At 42.9% G+C, this 19,022-nt stretch overlaps 1 protein-coding gene across 8 annotated transcripts in view; it reads left to right on the top strand.

Moving 5' to 3' along the window:
- The window catches only part of LOC126249523 (dehydrodolichyl diphosphate synthase complex subunit DHDDS), a 158,366-nt gene that overhangs the window by 124,109 nt on the left and 15,235 nt on the right, over window positions 1–19,022 (top strand). For all 8 annotated transcript variants that reach the window (XM_049951184.1, XM_049951182.1, XM_049951186.1 and 5 more), the window contains 2 exons: window positions 9,531–9,692; window positions 9,775–9,923. In XM_049951184.1, the coding sequence (XP_049807141.1) occupies window positions 9,531–9,692; window positions 9,775–9,923 (311 nt within the window). The remainder of the gene's footprint in view (window positions 1–9,530; window positions 9,693–9,774; window positions 9,924–19,022) is intronic.

Genomic DNA, 19,022 nt, shown 5'->3' with positions numbered 1-19,022 from the left:
TTTTTGGAATGCTTCCCCCAAGGAAAGCACTGGAAGAACAATGTAAGCATTTGCCTTCAGTTTCGAATGTGAGGATGTGACAGAACATTGTGTTCCCTCCCCCCCCCCCCCCCCCCCCTCTGACCTGTAATTATTTATACCTAGTCATCCTCATATTCAGTTATTTCCACAAAATGTGAACATTTTGCCAGTGGAAATTTAGTTCATTGAAGACAGTGAAACTAAAGCCCGGAGCACACAAATATTGGGGCAACAGTAATAATAATAATAATAATAATAATAATAATAATAAAGGAAGGAGGAAGGGGATTTATCGATATAAAAAACCTACATTATGGACAGGTAGACAATTTAAGAAAATTCTTTATAGAACGAGCAGAAACTAGCAAAATACACAAAGCAATCACTCATATAAATACATCGGCTACACCACTACAATTTCATAACCACCTCTGCAACCCGTTAGACCACATAACATCAACAGATACGAAGAAAGTAAATTGGAAAAAGAAAACACTTCATGGCAAGCACCCGTATCATCTAACACAGCCACACATCGATCAAGACGCATCCAACACATGGCTAAGAAAAGGCAATATATACAGTGAGACAGAAGGATTCATGATTGCAATACAGGATCAAACAATAAACACCAGGTATTACAGCAAGCATATTATTAAAGATCCCAATACCATAACAGATAAATGCAGACTTTGTAAACAACAAATAGAAACAGTAGATCACATCACAAGCGGATGTACAATACTAGCAAATACAGAATACCCCAGAAGACATGACAATGTCACAAAAATAATACATCAACAGCTTGCCTTACAACATAAACTTTTAAAACAACAAGTTCCTACATACAAGTATGCACCACAAAATGTACTGGAGAATGATGAATACAAATTATACTGGAACAGAACCATTATAACAGATAAAACAACGCCACATAACAAACCTGACATCATACTCACCAATAAAAAGAAGAAATTAACACAACTAATTGAAATATCCATACCCAATACAACAAATATACAAAAGAAAACAGGAGAAAAAATTGAAAAATACATCCAACTGGCTGAGGAAGTCAAAGACATGTGGCATCAGGATAAAGTTGACATCATACCAATTATACTATCAACTACAGGAGTCATACCACACAATATCCACCAGTACATCAATGCAATAGAGCTACATCCAAACGTATATATACAACTACAGAAATCAGTAATTATTGATACATGTTCAATTACCCGAAAGTTCCTAAATGCAATATAACACATACCATACAGTTAAAAGGAAGTGACGCCTGATCAAGGTCCGCGTCACTTTTCATTTTTAACCAGACTTAACGTCTGAGAAAGTAAAGAATAATAATAATAATAATTTTTCCTAAGGAATTTAACAGAATATGTGGTAATGAAAAAATGTCAAAACTCAAAATAAAAGCATCTAACGGCTGGTATGACATATCATTTACATCACTTAATGAATGCAAAAATGAATTAATAAAACCAATAACACATCTAATAAACAGTTCAATTGGCCAGTGTATAGAAAGGGAGTAGCCATTGACATAAATAATTACAGGCAAATTTAATTAACTTCAACACTTTACAAGTTTCTTCGAAGGGTAGTTCTAGACCATATGGAATCTTTCTTCTGTGAAGACAACCTATTAAACAACTCTCAGCGTGGTTTCCAAAAAGGACAATCCACAATAACAGCGGTAGCAACTTCTTTCCATGAGCTACTTAACAGACTGGATAAAGGAAACAGTCATTGGGAATTTTCTATATTTGTCTAAGGCCTTTGATTAGAAACTTGTAGTATAGGAGGAGTAGCACTAAACTTCTTAGGTTCATATCTCTGAGATAGGAGATAGTGTACTAAACTGTGTTGAAAGTAAAATCCTAACAGTAAAATCAGTGTACAAAACTCTTAATTGTGGCATCCCCCAGGGAAGTATTCTTGGGATGTTTTTGTTTCTTGTATATGGTAACGACATAACACAGCCACAAAATCCAAAGCTAGTGAACTAGAAAGCAATAAAGGGAACTCTGAACTGATCACAGAATATCTAACAATGAATTAATTTGCATTGAATAAGGACAAGACTGTTGCAATGAGGTTCTTGTTAAATTATAACCAATCTCATACTGAGTAGCTGTCTACAGTTGATATATACGATAAATATATGTTTTCAGGCATTTTGATTGAAGAACATATCAGATACAACAGAAAAAAAAGTGCTGCAGTATTTACTTTCCAAGATGTCTCTCAAAAATAATGAATCCTCTTGTCCTTAAACAACTGTACTACAGGTTAATCCACTCCCATTTACAATAAGGGATTGAAATTTGGGGTGGGGAACCCACAGTCTACATGGATAGGATATTCAGGCTTCAAAAGAGAGCAGTTAGGGTAATTGCTAATACACTGAAGTGCCAAAGAAACTGTTGTAGGCATATATATTCAAATACAGATATATGTAAACGGGCAGAATATGGCGCTGTGATGGGCAACACCTATATAAGACAGCAAGTGTCTGGTGCAGTTATAGATTGGTTACTGCTGCTACAATGGCAGGTTATCAAGATTTAAGTGAGTTTGAATGTAGTGTTATAGTCGGTACATGAGCGATGGGACACAGCATCTCTGATGCAGCGATGAAGTGGGGACTTTTTCCGTACAACCACGAGTGAACTGTGAATATCAGGAATCGGGTAAAATATCAAATCTCCGACATCACTGCAGCCGGAAAAAGATCCTGTAAGAATGGAACCAATGAGAACTCAAGAGAATCTTTCAATGTCACAGAACTGCAACCATTCCACAAATTGCTGCAGATTTCAGTGCTGGCCCATCAAAAAGTGTCTATGTGCAAACATAACCATTAAATGAAACCTCATCAGTATGGGCTTTCGGAGCCAAAGGCGCACTCGTGTACCCTTGATGACTGCACGACACAAAGCTTTACGCCTTGCCTGTGCCCGTCAACACCAACATTAGACTGTTGATGACTGGAAACATGTTACCTGGTGCGCCTAGTCTCATTTCAAATTGTAATGAGTGGACGATCGTGTACGGGTATGGAGATAACCTCAAGCTGGTGGAGGCTCAGTAATGGTGTGGGGCATGTGCAGTTGGAGTGGTATATTTAGATATGATTCTGACAGGTAACACGTATGTAAGCATCCTGTCTGATCACCTGCGTCCATTCATGTTCATTGTGCATTCCGACAGACTTGAGGAATTCCAGCAGGACAGTGCAACACTCCATACATCCAGAATTGCTGCGGAGTGGCTCCAGGAACACTCTTCTGAGTTTAAACACTTCTGCTGGCCATCAGACTCCCCAGTCATGAACATTATTGAGCATACCTGGGATGCCTTGCAACATGCTGTTCAGAAGAGATATCCATCCCCTCATACTCTTACGGATTTATGGACATCCCCTGTAGGATTCATGGTGTCAGTTCCCTTGAGCACTGCTTCAGATGTGTTAGCCGAGCTCATGTCATGTTGCAGCACTTCTGTGTGCTTGCGGGAACCCCTCCGATAGAGGTACTCAAAGTACCCTCCGCCACACACAGTCAGGTGGCTTGCGGAGTATGGATGTAGATGTAGATTAGGCAAGTGTTCCATTTTCTTGGCTCTTCATAACATAAGCAACTTTTCAAGTAGTCCGTACAGGACTACTTGAAAAGTTATAATGTACTGACTGTGAACTGTGAGTCATAATAGAGGTACAGATCACAGTCCACTTGATGCTGGAAGACCATTCTATAATAGATTGCCAAATAATATGAGGCAAATCCATATAAGTCCTTTTAAAGGAAAATTGAAACAGTTGTTAACTGAAAGATGTTTGTACTCATATAAAGAGTTCCAAGCTCCATTACTGTCAGTTATACTTTCATATACTGCAGTATATTAATGGTGATTAATGTTTTATATAATAGTATTTACAGCAGCATCCCACTAAACCAAATCCCTGTAACCCAAACATTCAGGTAATCAAAAATGGTTCAAATGGCTCTGAGCACTATGGGACTTAACATCTGTGGTCATCAGTCCCCTAGAACTTAGAACTACTTAAACCTAACTAACCTAAGGACAACACACACATCCATGCCTGAGGCAGGATTTGAACCTGCGACCGTAGCAGTCGCGCGGTTCTGGACTGAGCGCCTAGAACCGCTAGACCACCGCGGCCGGCTTCAGGTAATCCAAACATGAAAAATGTTAGTCTAAGTATGGAAAATGGTGCGGTAAACTGCTGTACATACACACTGTTTTGATTTATGCAATATAGTAAACATGTTTTAGAAACATGGGCAAGAAATCATTTAGTTTAAACAATGCATAACAATGAAAGAAAAGCTGTAAAACTTACTAAAATACAGTGGACATTTTATACCTACTTTTTAGATGACAAAAACTCAGTCATTGTTTTTTGGCGTAATGAAGACAGTCTGTTATATAATGCAAAGTTGCACTATCGTCTCAGAAACATCAAATCAGCAGGTGTAGCAGTGGACTGTTGCTCCAAATAACGTAGTGTGACATCAAGGGCTTCTGTTGCATCACTGTGTGGCACCAGCTCTTGTTTGTCGCTTTCAGGCTCATTGTCACTTCCGTCACAGCAGTCCACTTCTTCCTGGTCTTGAGTCACAGAAGCAACTAAATCAGCGTCAGTAAGGTTCTCCACACATGCTCCATCCACTGCTATCCACTCATCTACGTCTCCTTCACTATCTTCTTCACATCCAGGGATTGTCTGTATCATTTGTAGTAGATTTTCCTCTTCATTTTCAACTAGGTTGTCCTGAAATTCGAGAGATGTCCACAGTTTTCTCCACGATTTTCTGAAATATTCTGCCATGTCTCAGTGGCCCAATACACATCGTTCACAGTGGTCTTTTTTATTTTGTCCACTAAAGGAATGCTATCATCTTGATTCGGCATTCTTAAAAATTGTTTTCTATAAATCAGTTTTCATGTTTCCAGTACGCCCTGGTCCATCGGCTGTAGAAGTGGTGTAACATTCAGTGGCAAAAACTTTGCCACAATTTCTCTAATACATAATTTCTCAGTGCTGGGGTGAGATGGCGTGTTATCAATGAAAAGGATTGCATGGGGAGACAAATGATTTTCCTTAGAAAACCGTCGAACAGAGGGAACAAACTGGCCGTGAAACCATTCTTTGAACAGCTTACCATCCATCCATGCTTCTTTCTGGTTGCGATAATATATGAGCAGGGACTTAATGTTGGAGTTTTTAAAAGCTTTGGGCCTATCAGATTTGCTGATCAGCATTAAAGGCAGCTTGTGATTACCAGCAGTGTTGCTGCACACTAATAGTCCACGACCTTAGCACATTTTAAAACCAGGAGCATGGTCTTCTGCTTTTGATGCCAGGCTTTTTGTTGGCAATGCTCTAAAATTAAGGCCAGTCTCGTCAGCATTATAAATTTGTTGAGGAGAATACTTTCCCTCTTTTATCAGTTTTTCAAACTCACCCAAGTATTCCTTCACTGCATCACGGTCAGAAGAAAGCTTCTCTCCAGTAATTGTTAGCTGACGGACTCCATGACATTTTTTGAATCTGTCCAACCAACCCATACTCGCACTAAAAGACTCATCACCATTCATCAACTTGTTCAGGTAAACAGCCTTCTCCTGAACCAGTGCTCCACTCAAAGGAGTTCCCCTTTCTCTTTCCTGCGTAAACCAAAGGAAAAGAGCTTCATCTACTTTATCACACTGAGACTGTTTCAAAGTCTACCGATTTTCGAGTGTTTTTCCTGAAGGTGTTGCACAGGACTGTTCAAGCTTCACTCTGTTCTTCTTCCAATCACAAATGGTTTCTTTACCAACACCCAGTTCTGTTGCCAGTTCAGATTCATTCTCACCATCATCTGGTTCAAAGCATTCAGTTTTTCTTTGAGAGTTAACATTGTATGTTTACATTTACTCATGACGAAAATACGTACACCACTACACCTGAACAAATACAATACAACTCTTACACGTGCCAGCGATCGATAACTAACATAACCGAGTGCTTTGCGAGCCAACTGGCGGTGCACTGACCTCACTTCATAGGTCTCAGCAATGCACAACAAGGGCAGGGAGTGAGAGTGAGCCATTGTTCCCACACTTGTTCCCATTTGTTACCATGGTGTACCTACTTATCCGCTTGGTATACTTCATTTTAGAAACTCATCACCATAATTCCGGCTAATCCAAACAAGGTTCAGTTACAATTAGTTTGGATTAATGGGACTCTACTGTAGTGTGCTACTTGTATATATAGTGAAACCCCAATTTGACATATTCGTATGGTACAGACTTAAAAAACCCAAAATGGAGAAAAAATGTTAAAACCCCCAAAATACGAGTATGGTTTGAAATGTTGAAAAGTACTTACATCACTGAAACTTTTTTTATTTTTCAGTGTAGTCTTCTTGTAGATTAATGCACTTGGTCCAACAATGTTCCAATGCCTTGATCCCATCTCAAAAATGAGTTTCCTCCAGGCTTGCAAACTAGTTGTCAACTCTATCACTTCTTCGTTTGAAGTGAATTTTCATCTACCAAGAAAAATTTTCAGTTTTGGGAAGAGATGAAAGTCTGACGGAACCATATCAGGTGGAAAAGGTTGGTGTGGCAACAATTTGTACCTTAGTTCGTGTAATTTTGCCATGGTGACGGCATGTGTGTGTGGGTACGTGTCGAGCCATGGCATCCATCTTGCAGATAATTTTTTCATTTCTAATTCTTCAGTTAAAATGTGATATTTCCTTTCAGATGACATCTGGCAAGTGTGAGCAATTTTGCCCACTTTCAATTGGTGATCCTCCATGACCATTTTGTCCATTTTTGCAATGATTTCTGGAGTTGTGACATATGTCAGCCTACCACTGAGCAGATCAAAGCTAAGCTCTCCCGACCAAATTAAAATTCATTTGTCCACTTGGCAATGTATACTGGAAATAAACATGAATGCCCTTTGCTTTCATACCTTTCTTTACAAAGTACTTAATCATTTCTTGAATCTTGATTCCCCCCCCCCCCCCCCCATCTTCGTAAATCATTATGTGGGAGCAACAACAGAGCCATGTCACCGCCACAGCTCTCTTCCAAGACCACTGACGTGACATGTGTTTACAGGCAACAGTCACACATGAACAAGTCGTTGCACTAGTGCTGACCTCCCATGGTGATTCTGAGAACTTCTCAAACCACTGTTATATGAACGAAAACACATATATGATTAAAAATCACAGTCCTCTCCAATACTTTCTATAAAATCTGTCTAAGTGAAGAAAATTAAATGTGCAACACAATTTTTGTACAATAATTTGTGGTAATGAATTTCATCAGTTCTCAAAACATCACAAATGTGTAATGGTAAGTAAAAACTTGTCAAAAATTGGGATTGGGATCTGGGTAGAAGGTAATCGAGCTGTTTTCCTACGTGCTATGACTACGAATTATACATTCAGAACACATGTTATTGAGAGATCATACTTTGTGGTCACCTAGAAAAAAGCAAACATTCATGAAATTAACCCAAAACATCACAGCAGCTAAATGGCTAAACGATAAGCATAAATATGGACATTTGTTTAATGACACACTTTGTCATCATTGCTGTAACTGTTTAATGCTTTTCTTACGAGCCAGACTTCATATGCTCACTGCAGGCTTGGTGAGAGAAACAGATGTGGAAAAATGAGTTTACTTCCCCATTTGACATTACAAGCTTATTAGAAGTCGTCTCAATGAATTTCTGTACAGTGTGTAAAATGTAAATTTGAAAGAAAGCACAGGTGCTACAGTTCCGCTTCATGCCTTCTTGTCACTGCTGCCAATATTTACGAGCTACAGTGTGTGTGTGGTGCAAAGTATATGCATGAGTAGTGTATGTAGTTGTTACAACTCTATCATGTCAGATTTGAACACAAAGTACTTAAAATGTGCTATTGCAAAACCCTTTCTCTATTTCCATGTGACATCTCCGTCATAGCACATCATCTGCACAAGAAGTATATTTTCAGAACTTCACAAAATGCTTGCTGGCTATTGGGTAACTTAACAAGTCACTAGCCGATAAGTTTTCACGAGCCAGAAATGGTATAAATTTCCTTGATTATTACTGAGCATATTATTTGAGGCTCAGTGTTTGAAATTAAGAGTTTGATGATTGAGAATGTTGCTGAATACAATAAATCGGAAATACATGCAAAAAGATAAGACCGAGTTATAAGTGGCACAAGAAAGTGTGCTGGCTGGGCCCCTTCATCATGCATTCATTTGGTCCTGAACGCTTAACGTCAACTGCCTTATTTTTCCATTATTGCTGCAACCCAAAGGTAGTTATATCATAATTGTGCGGTGAAGCTGAATGTTGTAAATTGTGTTGGCAACACCGATCATGGATTACATCAGCGTTTCCCCTCTGACATCTCCCCTCTCCACAATGGCCTAAAATATTCCCGTAATTCTGCCACCACCTGTGCTGCGAACCATCTGTCTTTTGAGCCACTTATAACTTGTTCAGTCACATCAAATGTCAGTAGGAGAAAACAGGACAAAGTCAAGGGAGACATTGAATAATAACTTAGAATTGAGGTAAACTTTATGAGGAAGAAATCTAAAATCAAGGAATTTTTAGCATTGTTATGGGGTGTCCATAGGGACTGCAAATTTATTGTATAGAATCGCAAAAAATGTAAATCGGGGAATGTAAAATCAAAGTTCCACTGTATGAATGGCATCATATCATTTTTGTAAAGGTACAGAAAATGACAACGTCCAAGACTGTAAAGTTATAATGGACAAATAAAGATTGTTATTCTTGTTGTTGTCAGACTTACATTTCTCTTTCTTGTATAGTAGGAGGGTATTCATGCATTATCTAGGAATAGCTGATGTTTCTACTTTTTCTGAATATTTAAGTATTCAAATTAAATTGTGGCAGCTAGTATAGTGCCCCCTAAGCGTCATTGTGTTTGATTACCTAGAAATACTATTTCTATTCAAGACCGCTTATTTTATCATCAAGTCATCATTTGTGATGTTATCCTTTTCAAAGGAAGCACAAAGAAGTTCTTAAAATGTGGTACTCATGGGCTTGAGCAATGAACTGAATATGCAGGTCAGCCACTTCCATTTGTATAATTAAATTTTATCCATGTAAGAGTTGACACTGTCTTTGTACTTCACACTTTTTGTCACTGTATCATTTAGTAAAAAATGGAGAGCTAATGGCTCTCTCTCTCTCTCTCTCTCTCTCTCTCTCTCTCTCTCTCTCTCTCTCTCTCTCTGCCACACCGCCTCCCTCTGTCCAATCTCTCCCCTGTACACACTCATACTCTGCAGCATCTCACTTTTGTATGTAATTTTTTGGATGTTGCTGTGGTTGTTGTGTTCTTGTTTGTTGTGGTTGTTACATTCTTGTTTTAGGATAGGCATTTGCCGATTATAACTAATTACTTTGTTTGTTCCTCCAGATTTGACAAGTTAGCAGAAACTCTGCAATGGTGTTTAGAACTTGGCATTCCAGAAGTTACAGTTTATGCATTTAGCATAGAAAACTTTAAAAGGACGGCAGAGGAAGTTGAGGGGCTAATGGATCTTGCAAGGCAGAAATTCAGACGGCTGTTGGATGAGAAGTAATAATAATTATTTTTTCTCAAAAATATACATTAAGTAAATTATAAATTACAAATAATGATGATAATTTCCTTTTAATAGAGGGAAGTTAATGGAACGTGGTGTTCGAATCAGAGTCATTGGAAATTTGACACTCCTCCCTAAAGATCTTAAAGATTTGATGCAAGAGGCCATGCTTGTTACGAAGGATAACAGCAAAGCATTCCTAAATGTGGCTTTTGCATATACAGGTATGAGACTATTCTTCATGGTAATGGATAGTTCATTTCAAATTATGACAAGTATAATTATTGTAATAGGAATCCAATTCTGTATTGTAATATAACTGTTGATATGTGCTGCAACTCTTTAGGAAAGTAGCCCTGATGTTGCTGAAGAAATGAGATGGATTTTCTTTAAGAAAATTGTTCATGATGATGATTTCATGCCAACTACATTTGAACTGCAGAGTCTGACAAGACAAGCAAAAAGAAAATTATCGGGCTTATAAAAGAACTTTGGGAGAACTTTTTTGGCTGATGACCACAATATTGCATGTACTACTCAAAACAAACAGAAAATGATATTCTGTGAGCACCAATTCTTTTATTGAATTGTGGCAAGTGGATTTACACTTCTTAACAATAATCTAAAAGAAACAGAAGAATTTTTCTTAGAATGTTAGAAGATTGCCGACTGGTTTCGTAGATTTGGTAAACACATGTTTAGAAAATGTCTTTATGATGCAAAAATGATAGGGAATCATGGAAGAAAGGTGAGAGACTGCTGTATGAAACATACAATATTGAAGTAAAAGTTAGACATACCGGATATCAGTCCTGTGCTTTTTCTTTTTGAATGCATGGCACAGAAAATGTGCGAGTGTAAGTGCTGTGGAAAATATTGTGTCCTTGGAAGACCAGTGGAAAGTATTAGAGGGCCGTTAAAAAATTTGAGGATATTGGTAGATGGTGGATTGAAGCTGAACAGAATACATTATGTTGTGTGTAATTAGGATCGGGAAGAAGCAAAACAGAACATGCAGCAATAGAGCCATTTTTCTCCATTGTCTGCTGTGATAGATGATAAAAGTTGGTATATTAACGCAAATTGCAAGCAGAGTATGTATAAATTATGAGAATGCTTGCAGCCTGTCTCAGAAGCATGACACACACAGTTAAAATATGTAAGTAAAAGATAAATTGCTGCTTACTGTAAAGATGACATATTAAGTTGCTGACAGGCACAATTAAGACACTTGCACATCAGCTTTCAGCCCCCAGCCTTTGTCAGAAAAAGATAAACACACACCATTCATTCACACAAGCAAGCACACATCATGCATACATGAGTGCCAACTCTGGCATTCTGGTCTGAGCTGCTGGAGCTGCACTGGCTGTACATTGGTGAGAAAATACAATATGATAACTGTGTTGTGTTTTAATTTATTATGGAGGCAAAATTTTATGCTAGATTGACATCTTTTGGCTATATTTTAGTGCCCTCTTGGGGGCTCACCATTCTTTAGTGAGTACATGCTTGGTAACCACAGGGCCACAGCCTTTGCAGCACTACTTCCTCTTTGTGTGCTGCAAACATAAACTTTGACTATCACTTACCTCTCTTGGATGGTCCTTTTGGTGCAGACACTGCTTGGACTCGGTTCACGATTTTGGTCTTGATTCACTCCCAGCACTATCTTCAACTTCCGTGAACTATTATATGGCCCTTATTATTGGGTTTGACTTGCCATCTCTTCCAAATTTTACAGAAATGCGTGTTGTGCAGGGAAGGTCGCCCACTATGGTGTATGCTCCTATGTTCCACCTCTGTGCCCTTCCACCCTGTAACCTTCCTTCCTGTTGTTGTAGTACACCCAAAACCCAGCACGGTAGACATCCCATTGTGTGGTGGTAGCCTCCTGACCATGCAGGGATCGCACTGTTAGTGCTTGTACTGCACAATCCCCATGTATGCCATGGAGTATGTGCCCATTGTGACTGGGGCACGGGGACTCCCAGCAGTGGATTACTGCCCAGGTAGCTGTTGCTGAAACCGGGTAGCGCCCATGGTGAGAGCCCCTGTTTGGCATGGGTGGCACCATCTTGGTTATTTCACACTGTTTGTTACATGGCCCCAGCAGTCCCTTCAAATGGAAAGGCCTCGTATGATGGAACGAAATACAATCCCTACACATTCCCTTCCCAGGCCACACCATGTGAGGAACATAGGACTAGAAGACAAGGAGAAAAATGCTCCCCCCAATACCTGATCTGTACCAGAATCGATTGGAACTCCTTTGTGGTCACAAAGCCTTTATTTTGTGTCAAGCACATTGAAGATGAATATGGGGAAATTGCAGCCATCTCTAGCGGAGCAGTTCCCTCCTGATTAAAATGACATCTCCTGTCCAGCAACAGGCACTGCTGTCTTGTGAAAACTTGGGTGACATTCCTCTGACTGTAACTTTCCACAGGAGACTCAATATTGTCCAGGGCATCATCTTTTGCCAGGATTTTCTTTTGCACTCTGACAATTATCTGTATGCCAACTTAAAGTGACAGGATGTGCATTTCATCTGTCGTATCCATACGGAACCTAGGGAAAACAGAGTTGCTACCGGGACCTTCATCGTAGCTTTCGAGGGTGATATGTTGCGTGAGAGGGTCTGCTGGTGTGATGTGAAACTCTGTTCCTCCTCGTAAGAGATCTTTCAACTAGGAGTATAAGATCCTGGACAAACTCACATATAAAGAGTCCAAAAGAAAGTGTGAGAATCTTAGTCCCATACAAATGACACAATCTTATGTTACAGCTGCAGTGTCATCACTTTCTCTGTTGACAATGCTTTCTTCTGTTGCACCTCTTACAGTGGACCCTCAGAGTTGCCGGCTAGTGCCTGTTCCCGAGGTTCTTGAGGGCCCATCTGTTGCATCCACCACACTCACTTTGAGACCATTGGCTCCCACCTGCCATGGACACAGTTCCCCATCCCCCTGCCAGAGCCGCCTCATTCTCCTCTGGCTTCTCTAGCTAGGAAGAGGTCCATTGGGACTCTCCCTTCCACAGTGTCTGCTGGTCCAAAGCCAGATGCCAGCCAGTGGTTGAAGGAACCAGAGGCTACTGGCCGTCGGACTTCTCGTTCTTCCTGTGTCCCTGAAACCACTTCACCAAAACCTTCCAAGCTCTTGTGTCCTAAGGAGAAGAAGAACGAAACCAAGGACAAAATGAAGTCCTCTAAAATAAAGGAAATTTCGGTGGCCCTCATGCCATCGGACTTTGCGTGTACTCCTTCTGTGCCCGAGGTGGAGTTCCTGGTGGCCCCTGAGGCATCAGATCTCCCCAGACAATGTGCCACAGAACCTATGTCACTCTGGTACTACCCACACACTTCAGTGTGGCATAACGGAACTTATTCAGCCATTGATCTTTCCTTTTGTAGCCCTGGTCTTCTACCACCTATCCACTGGAGAGTATGTGATGACGTGTGGTAGTGACCACTTCCCGACCTTCCTGTCCCTCCCTCAGTGTTGCTCCCTTGGATGCCTACTGATGTCTCAGCTGGTGGCTGTGAATGACCGTGGGTCATAACCTGCCCCCTCTCCCTTCCCCTGGTCGCTTCATGCCCCTACATTATTCAGACAGTCTGATCCTCCAGTGGAAATGTAATGGATTTTTCCACCAGCTGGCTGAGCTATGGCAACTTTTAAGCACTTAAACCTTGCATTCTATATTACCATCCAGGAAATGTTGTTTCCGGCACCTTGGACCCCCGCACTTTGTGGCTACTGTGGTTATTTTAAGAATTGTGCTGACTACAAGAGGAGAGGGTGTCAGATGGAGTTTTTACATATGTTCTGGACTATATACCTTGTGCTGCTTGATACATCTTTGGAGGCTGTGGCTGTTCAGGTAAGGGCATATCAGGATTTTACCATCTGTAATGTTTATCTCCCTCCCGATGATGTCATGTCTCAGGATTTACTGTCTGAATTACTCTCTCGACTCCCCCAACCTTTCCTAGTCTTGGGCGATTTCAGTGTCTGTAACCCTGTGTGGGGTGGAACAATGATCACTGGCCACAGTAAAGACATCGAAACTATACTGGAACAACTTGATCGGCTGCTACGGTCGCAGGTTCGAATCCTGCCTCGGGCATAGATGTGTGTGATGTCCTTAGGTTAGTTAGGTTTAAGTAGTTCTAAGTTCTAGGGGACTGATGACCACAGATGTTGAGTCCCATAGTGCTCAGAGCCATTTTTTTGAACAACTTGATCTTTGCCTCTTGAACTCTGGTGCCTCCACACACTTCAATGTGGCACAACAGAACATATTTGACCATTGATCTTTCCTTTTGCAGCCCTGGCCTTCTACCATCTGTCCACTGCAGAGTCCGTGAAGACCTGTGTGTTAGTGACCACTTCCCGATCTTCCTGTACCTTCCTCAGTGATGCTCCCTTGGATGCACTTCCAAATGGGTTCTCGGTAATGCTGACTGGGATGAGTTCACCTCTGCTCCTGTCCTTAGCTGTCCAATGCAAGGCAGTAGTCATGTGGCTATTTAGCATACAACGGCAGCCATTCTTTTGGTATCCAACTGAGCCATCCCCTCTTCCTCAGGAAGATTGTGCCCTGGTGGAGCCGAGATTGCCGCGGCCATTAGAAATCGTAGGCGGATTCTTCAACACCATAAGCGGCATCCTTCACTGGAATCCCTCATTGCCTTTAAACTGCTCAGTGCCTGCTGCCACTACCTTGTAAAACGATGAAAGCAAGAATCCTGGAAATGGTACATTTCTACCATTGGATCAGATACACTTCTATGACAGGTGTGGACAAAAATCAGACACCTCTATGGCTTCCAGTCCCCTGCAGGTGTACCAAATATTTCCTTAGATGGTGCCATTTATACTGATCCAAACACTGTAACTGAACACTTTGCTCACTCATCTGCATCTGAGAAATTCCCCCCCCCCTTCCCCCTCCCCTCCCCTCCCCTCCCCTCCCCTCCCCTCCCCTCCCCTCCCCTCCCCACGTTTCAGCTCCTTAAACAGTGGGTGGAGCAAATGCATTTATCTGCAACCTAGAGCCATATAATGCTCCATTCATTGAATGGGAACTCTCCAGTACCTTTGCACCGATACAGCCCCAGGACCAGACTGCATCCACAACCAAATGCAGAAACATCTTTCAGTCGATTGTCAGCATCGTGTCCTTACCCTCTTTAATCATATCTGGAACGAGGATGAGTTTACATCTCAGTTTTGAGAAAGCGCGATTGTTCTGGTACTGAAACTGGGTAAGAACCCCCTAGAGATGGACTGTTATCACCCGATCGACCGTACCGACATTCTCTGTAAGCTGCTCGAATGCATGGTGAGCGAGCGGCTGTGGTGGCTCCTCGAGTCTCGGGGCCTTTTGGCTGCATCTCGGAAGTTTTCGCAAAGGCCACTCCGCTGCTGATAATTTGGTTCACCTGAAGTCCACCACCTGGACAGCCTTTGCACGTCGTAAGCACCTCGTCGCTGTCTTTTTTGACCTACGGAAGGGTTATGACACGACACGGTGTCACCACACGCTTACTGCGTTGCGTGAGTGGGGTCTCTGGTGTTGACTCCCAATTTTTGTCAAGAACTTCTCATTGCACCGTATGTTCCGTGTTCAGGTTGGTGCTTCACTCAGTACCCTCTTATCCAGGAGAACGGGATCCCTAAGGGCTCTGTACTGAGCATCCCCCTCTTTCTTATGGCCGTCAGTGGTCTAGCAGTGGCTGTCAGGTCTTAGATATCACACTCGTTATATGCTGACAATTTTTGCTTTTATTATTGCTCCTCTAGTATGGGTGTTGCTGAGCATCACTTACAGGACTTCATACGAAAGGTGCAGTACGGGCTGTTACCCGTGGTTTTCGGTTTTCAACTTCCGAGACTCGTGTCGTGCACTTACGTTGTCGTACTGCGTACCCACACCCAGAGCTTTACCTAGCGGATCACTTACTTCCTGTAGTTAAGACACAGTGCTTTTTGAGACTGGTATTCAATTCCCGGCTGATGTGGCTTCGCCACCTTTGCCAACTTTTAAGCGAAAGTGCTTGCGACACCTGAATGCACATCCCTCCCAGAGGTCTGCCACTCTTTGGCGGGTTTGTGCTCGGCTACCGCGGGTCCCTAGTCTTTGCAGCATTTTTTCCCTTCTGTGCTGTGTGTCTATCCTCTCGCTATTCTTTTTCCCCCTCCCTCAGGAAACATGTCTGCGGTATTATTGGGAATGATCTGCATTCTACCGCTGACATACGAACAGTCTCACACTTGTTTCTCGCTCCCTTTTCCTTTCTCTGTTTCCCTTCTCTTCTCGTTCCTCTGCTTCGGTGTTTGAGGATCCTCATTTTTCTTCTTCTTCTTCTTCTTCTTCTTCTTCTTCTTCTTCTTCTTCTTCTTCTTCTTCTTCTTCTTCCCCCCTGTGTGCCCCTGAATGCCGGTCCACGTGTCTGGCGTGTAACAGGTGACAGGGTAACGTGTAATTTCCCAGCCCTGGGTCGACATGTACCCCCTAGTACAGGCCAGTCCCAGGGAGAGGTGATTGCCTGAGCTGTAACCTTCCCAAATTGCCGATTGGTCCCTCTGTCAGGTGTTCGTGAGGTGTGACCTGAGGTGTGAACAATCACCTGAGGCACGTGTGCCGCCATGTGGAGGGGGCCCCCAGTTGGAAGGAGCGTGCCGTCGGAGATGCTGGCAATTGTGGGGGATTTCCTCGTGATGAGTCAATCGTCTGCCCACTTGACGTCTACAAAACGTAAATGGAATGAGGCTAATGACTTGGAGATCCTTCCCACTGCATCACGGTTCCTCGTGGCCTCACATACTGAAGACGGTCAGTCCTTCACCACGGTAAATCCATTTATTATTCAGAAAGGTGTTGATGCAATTGCTGGCCTTGTGAAATCCTGATTTATGGAATGGCACTTTGCTTTTGGAGACCAGAATGGCACTTTGCTTTTGGAGACCACTTTTGATTCTCAATCACAACAACTGCCTGCTGCCTCGCCTCTCCATGGTCACCCTGTTCGTATCGAGGCCCGTAGAACTTTGAATTCTTCCCGTGGTGTAATTTACATCAGGCTGCTCGATGGTGTAATGGATCTTCCCGTGGTGTAATTTACATCAGGCTGCTCGATGGTGTAATGGAGGCCGCAATCCAATCTTACCCCTTTGGTCAGGATTTCACTGCCGTCCATCATGTAATGAAAAAGGAAGATTCCTCCTTAGTGCCCACCCGCACTATCTTTCTCACCTTTGATAGTGGTGCTTCCGTCCAAGCTCAAAGCAGGCTATGAAATTATCACAGTCCAACAGTACATTCCGAACCCAATGCGCTGCTACCAGTGTCATCATTTCAACCACACTAGAATGTTCTTGTCGACACTCAGCCAAATCTGTCACCTGTGGTAGGGATGCACATGAGGGCGATTGTCCACCTTCTTCCCCACTGTATCAACTGCAATGGTGGCCATGCTGCCTCCTCTCGGGATTGTCTGGTGTATCTTGATGAGCGGGCTGTTCAAGAGATTCGGCCAAAGGAAAAAGTGCCTTACCCAGTAGCTCTTAAGCTACCTCTAGTCACAAACCCTGTGTTCTCCCGTCTGGCACCTATAGTTCTGTTCTTGTTACCGCTCATTCCATGAAGGACATGGCCACGTAGACGTGCAACCTCCAATTCAGCTCTGAGGTTGTGAAATCGCCCAGTGTCAAGGTAGCTTCGCGATCCCCCCGTCCAGCTGTGCAACAAGCCGTCAAACTCTCACCTCAGGGGGCGAAGCCACCACCTACACAACTGGTAGGCTGGAAAGGACAGGAGGAGTACTCCTGTGAAGACTTCCTCCATCCCTCCAGCTAAACAATGCTCGAGACTTCCTCTAACTGGAAAGGCTCGAAGAAGTCCACCAAAGGCAAATGGTCTTCTCCTTTGCCAACTGGAAGATCCTCTTCGATGGTGTTGCTACATGATACCTTAGCCCGGGCGGCCTCTGTGTTGCTGGTGCGCACCAACAACCGTTTTTCAGTGTTGGACTCCACAGACTGACCACACAAGCAAGCTGATGCTTCTGCGCACCCCGTGGAGCAGGATCCTTCTGCTTCTGTGCCCTGTAGTAGCGACTCTTCCCCAGCTGTCACTTGGCAGCTGCCGAGGTGACAACCCTACATCTCTTCCTCGTCGTGACTCTCCTCCAATGGAATGTTCGCAGCCTTCGGTCCCTCAAAGAGGATTTATGGCTGCTTTTAGCATCGCAGCATCCCCTTGTACTCTGCCTTCAGGAAATGAAATTACGCCCTCACGACCGCTTTAAGCTTTCACATTTCTTACCGATTCATTTTTTGACCTTCCCCCTGAGGTCGGCATTCCTTCTCAAGGGGGCGTCGTGCTGCTCATATGGGATGACATTCACAGTCAACCCTTCTCCCTGACCACCAATCTCCATGCTGTTGCAGTTCACCTTTTCCTTCCCCACCTGACATTTTCCCTCTGTACCATTTTTGTCCCTCCATCATTCGATGTCACCAGGGCAGACTTCCTTCAGCTTATTGGGCAGCTACCTCCCCTATTTTTGTTACTTGGTGACTTTAATGCGCATCATCCCCTTTGGGCTTCTCCCAGAACCTGTCAGAGAGGTGCCCTCTTGGGTGACCTTCTTAACCAACTTAACCTCCTCTGCCTTAACATTGGCGCACCCAATTTCCTCTGTGACTCCTTGCACACCTATTCCCATTTGGACCTTCCTTTTGCACTGCCCAGCTTGCCCCTCATCTTGAATGGTCTATTCTTTCTGACACCTAATCGAGCGACCATTCCCCGTGTGCTATCCATTTGCTGACTCCTACCCCATCTGTGTGCACACCCAAATGGCAGCTTCCTAAGGCTGACTGGCAGCTTTACTCCTTCCTGGCGACCTTCAAAGAACAAGATTTCCCTAGTTGTGACAACCAGGTGGACTGTCTCACCAACATTATCCTTACTGCTGCAGAATGTTCCATTCCTCACACTTCCTCTTTACCAACTCGTGTCCCAGTCCATTGGCGGACTGAGGCATGCCGCGATGCAGTTCGCATGCAGAGATGTGCTCTCCACATTTTTAACCATCATCGTACGATGGCAATTTGCATTCATTATAAACAGATGAATGCCAAATGTCGTCACGTTCTTTGGGATAGCAAACAGGCTAGCTGGATTTCATTCAGTAGTTCTTTTAACAGTTCCACCCCTTCCTCTGTCACGTGGGCCAACCTCCGACGGCTCTATGGGCCTGAGATCCTTTCCCCCATTTCCGGCCTCAGTGGCAGATGATGTTATCGTGG

This window comes from Schistocerca nitens, chromosome 3 (assembly GCF_023898315.1).
Source record: "Schistocerca nitens isolate TAMUIC-IGC-003100 chromosome 3, iqSchNite1.1, whole genome shotgun sequence".
NCBI lineage: Eukaryota > Metazoa > Arthropoda > Insecta > Orthoptera > Acrididae > Schistocerca > Schistocerca nitens.
Note: the sequence above shows the minus strand (reverse complement) of the source record. Positions and strands in the feature narration are given on the sequence as shown.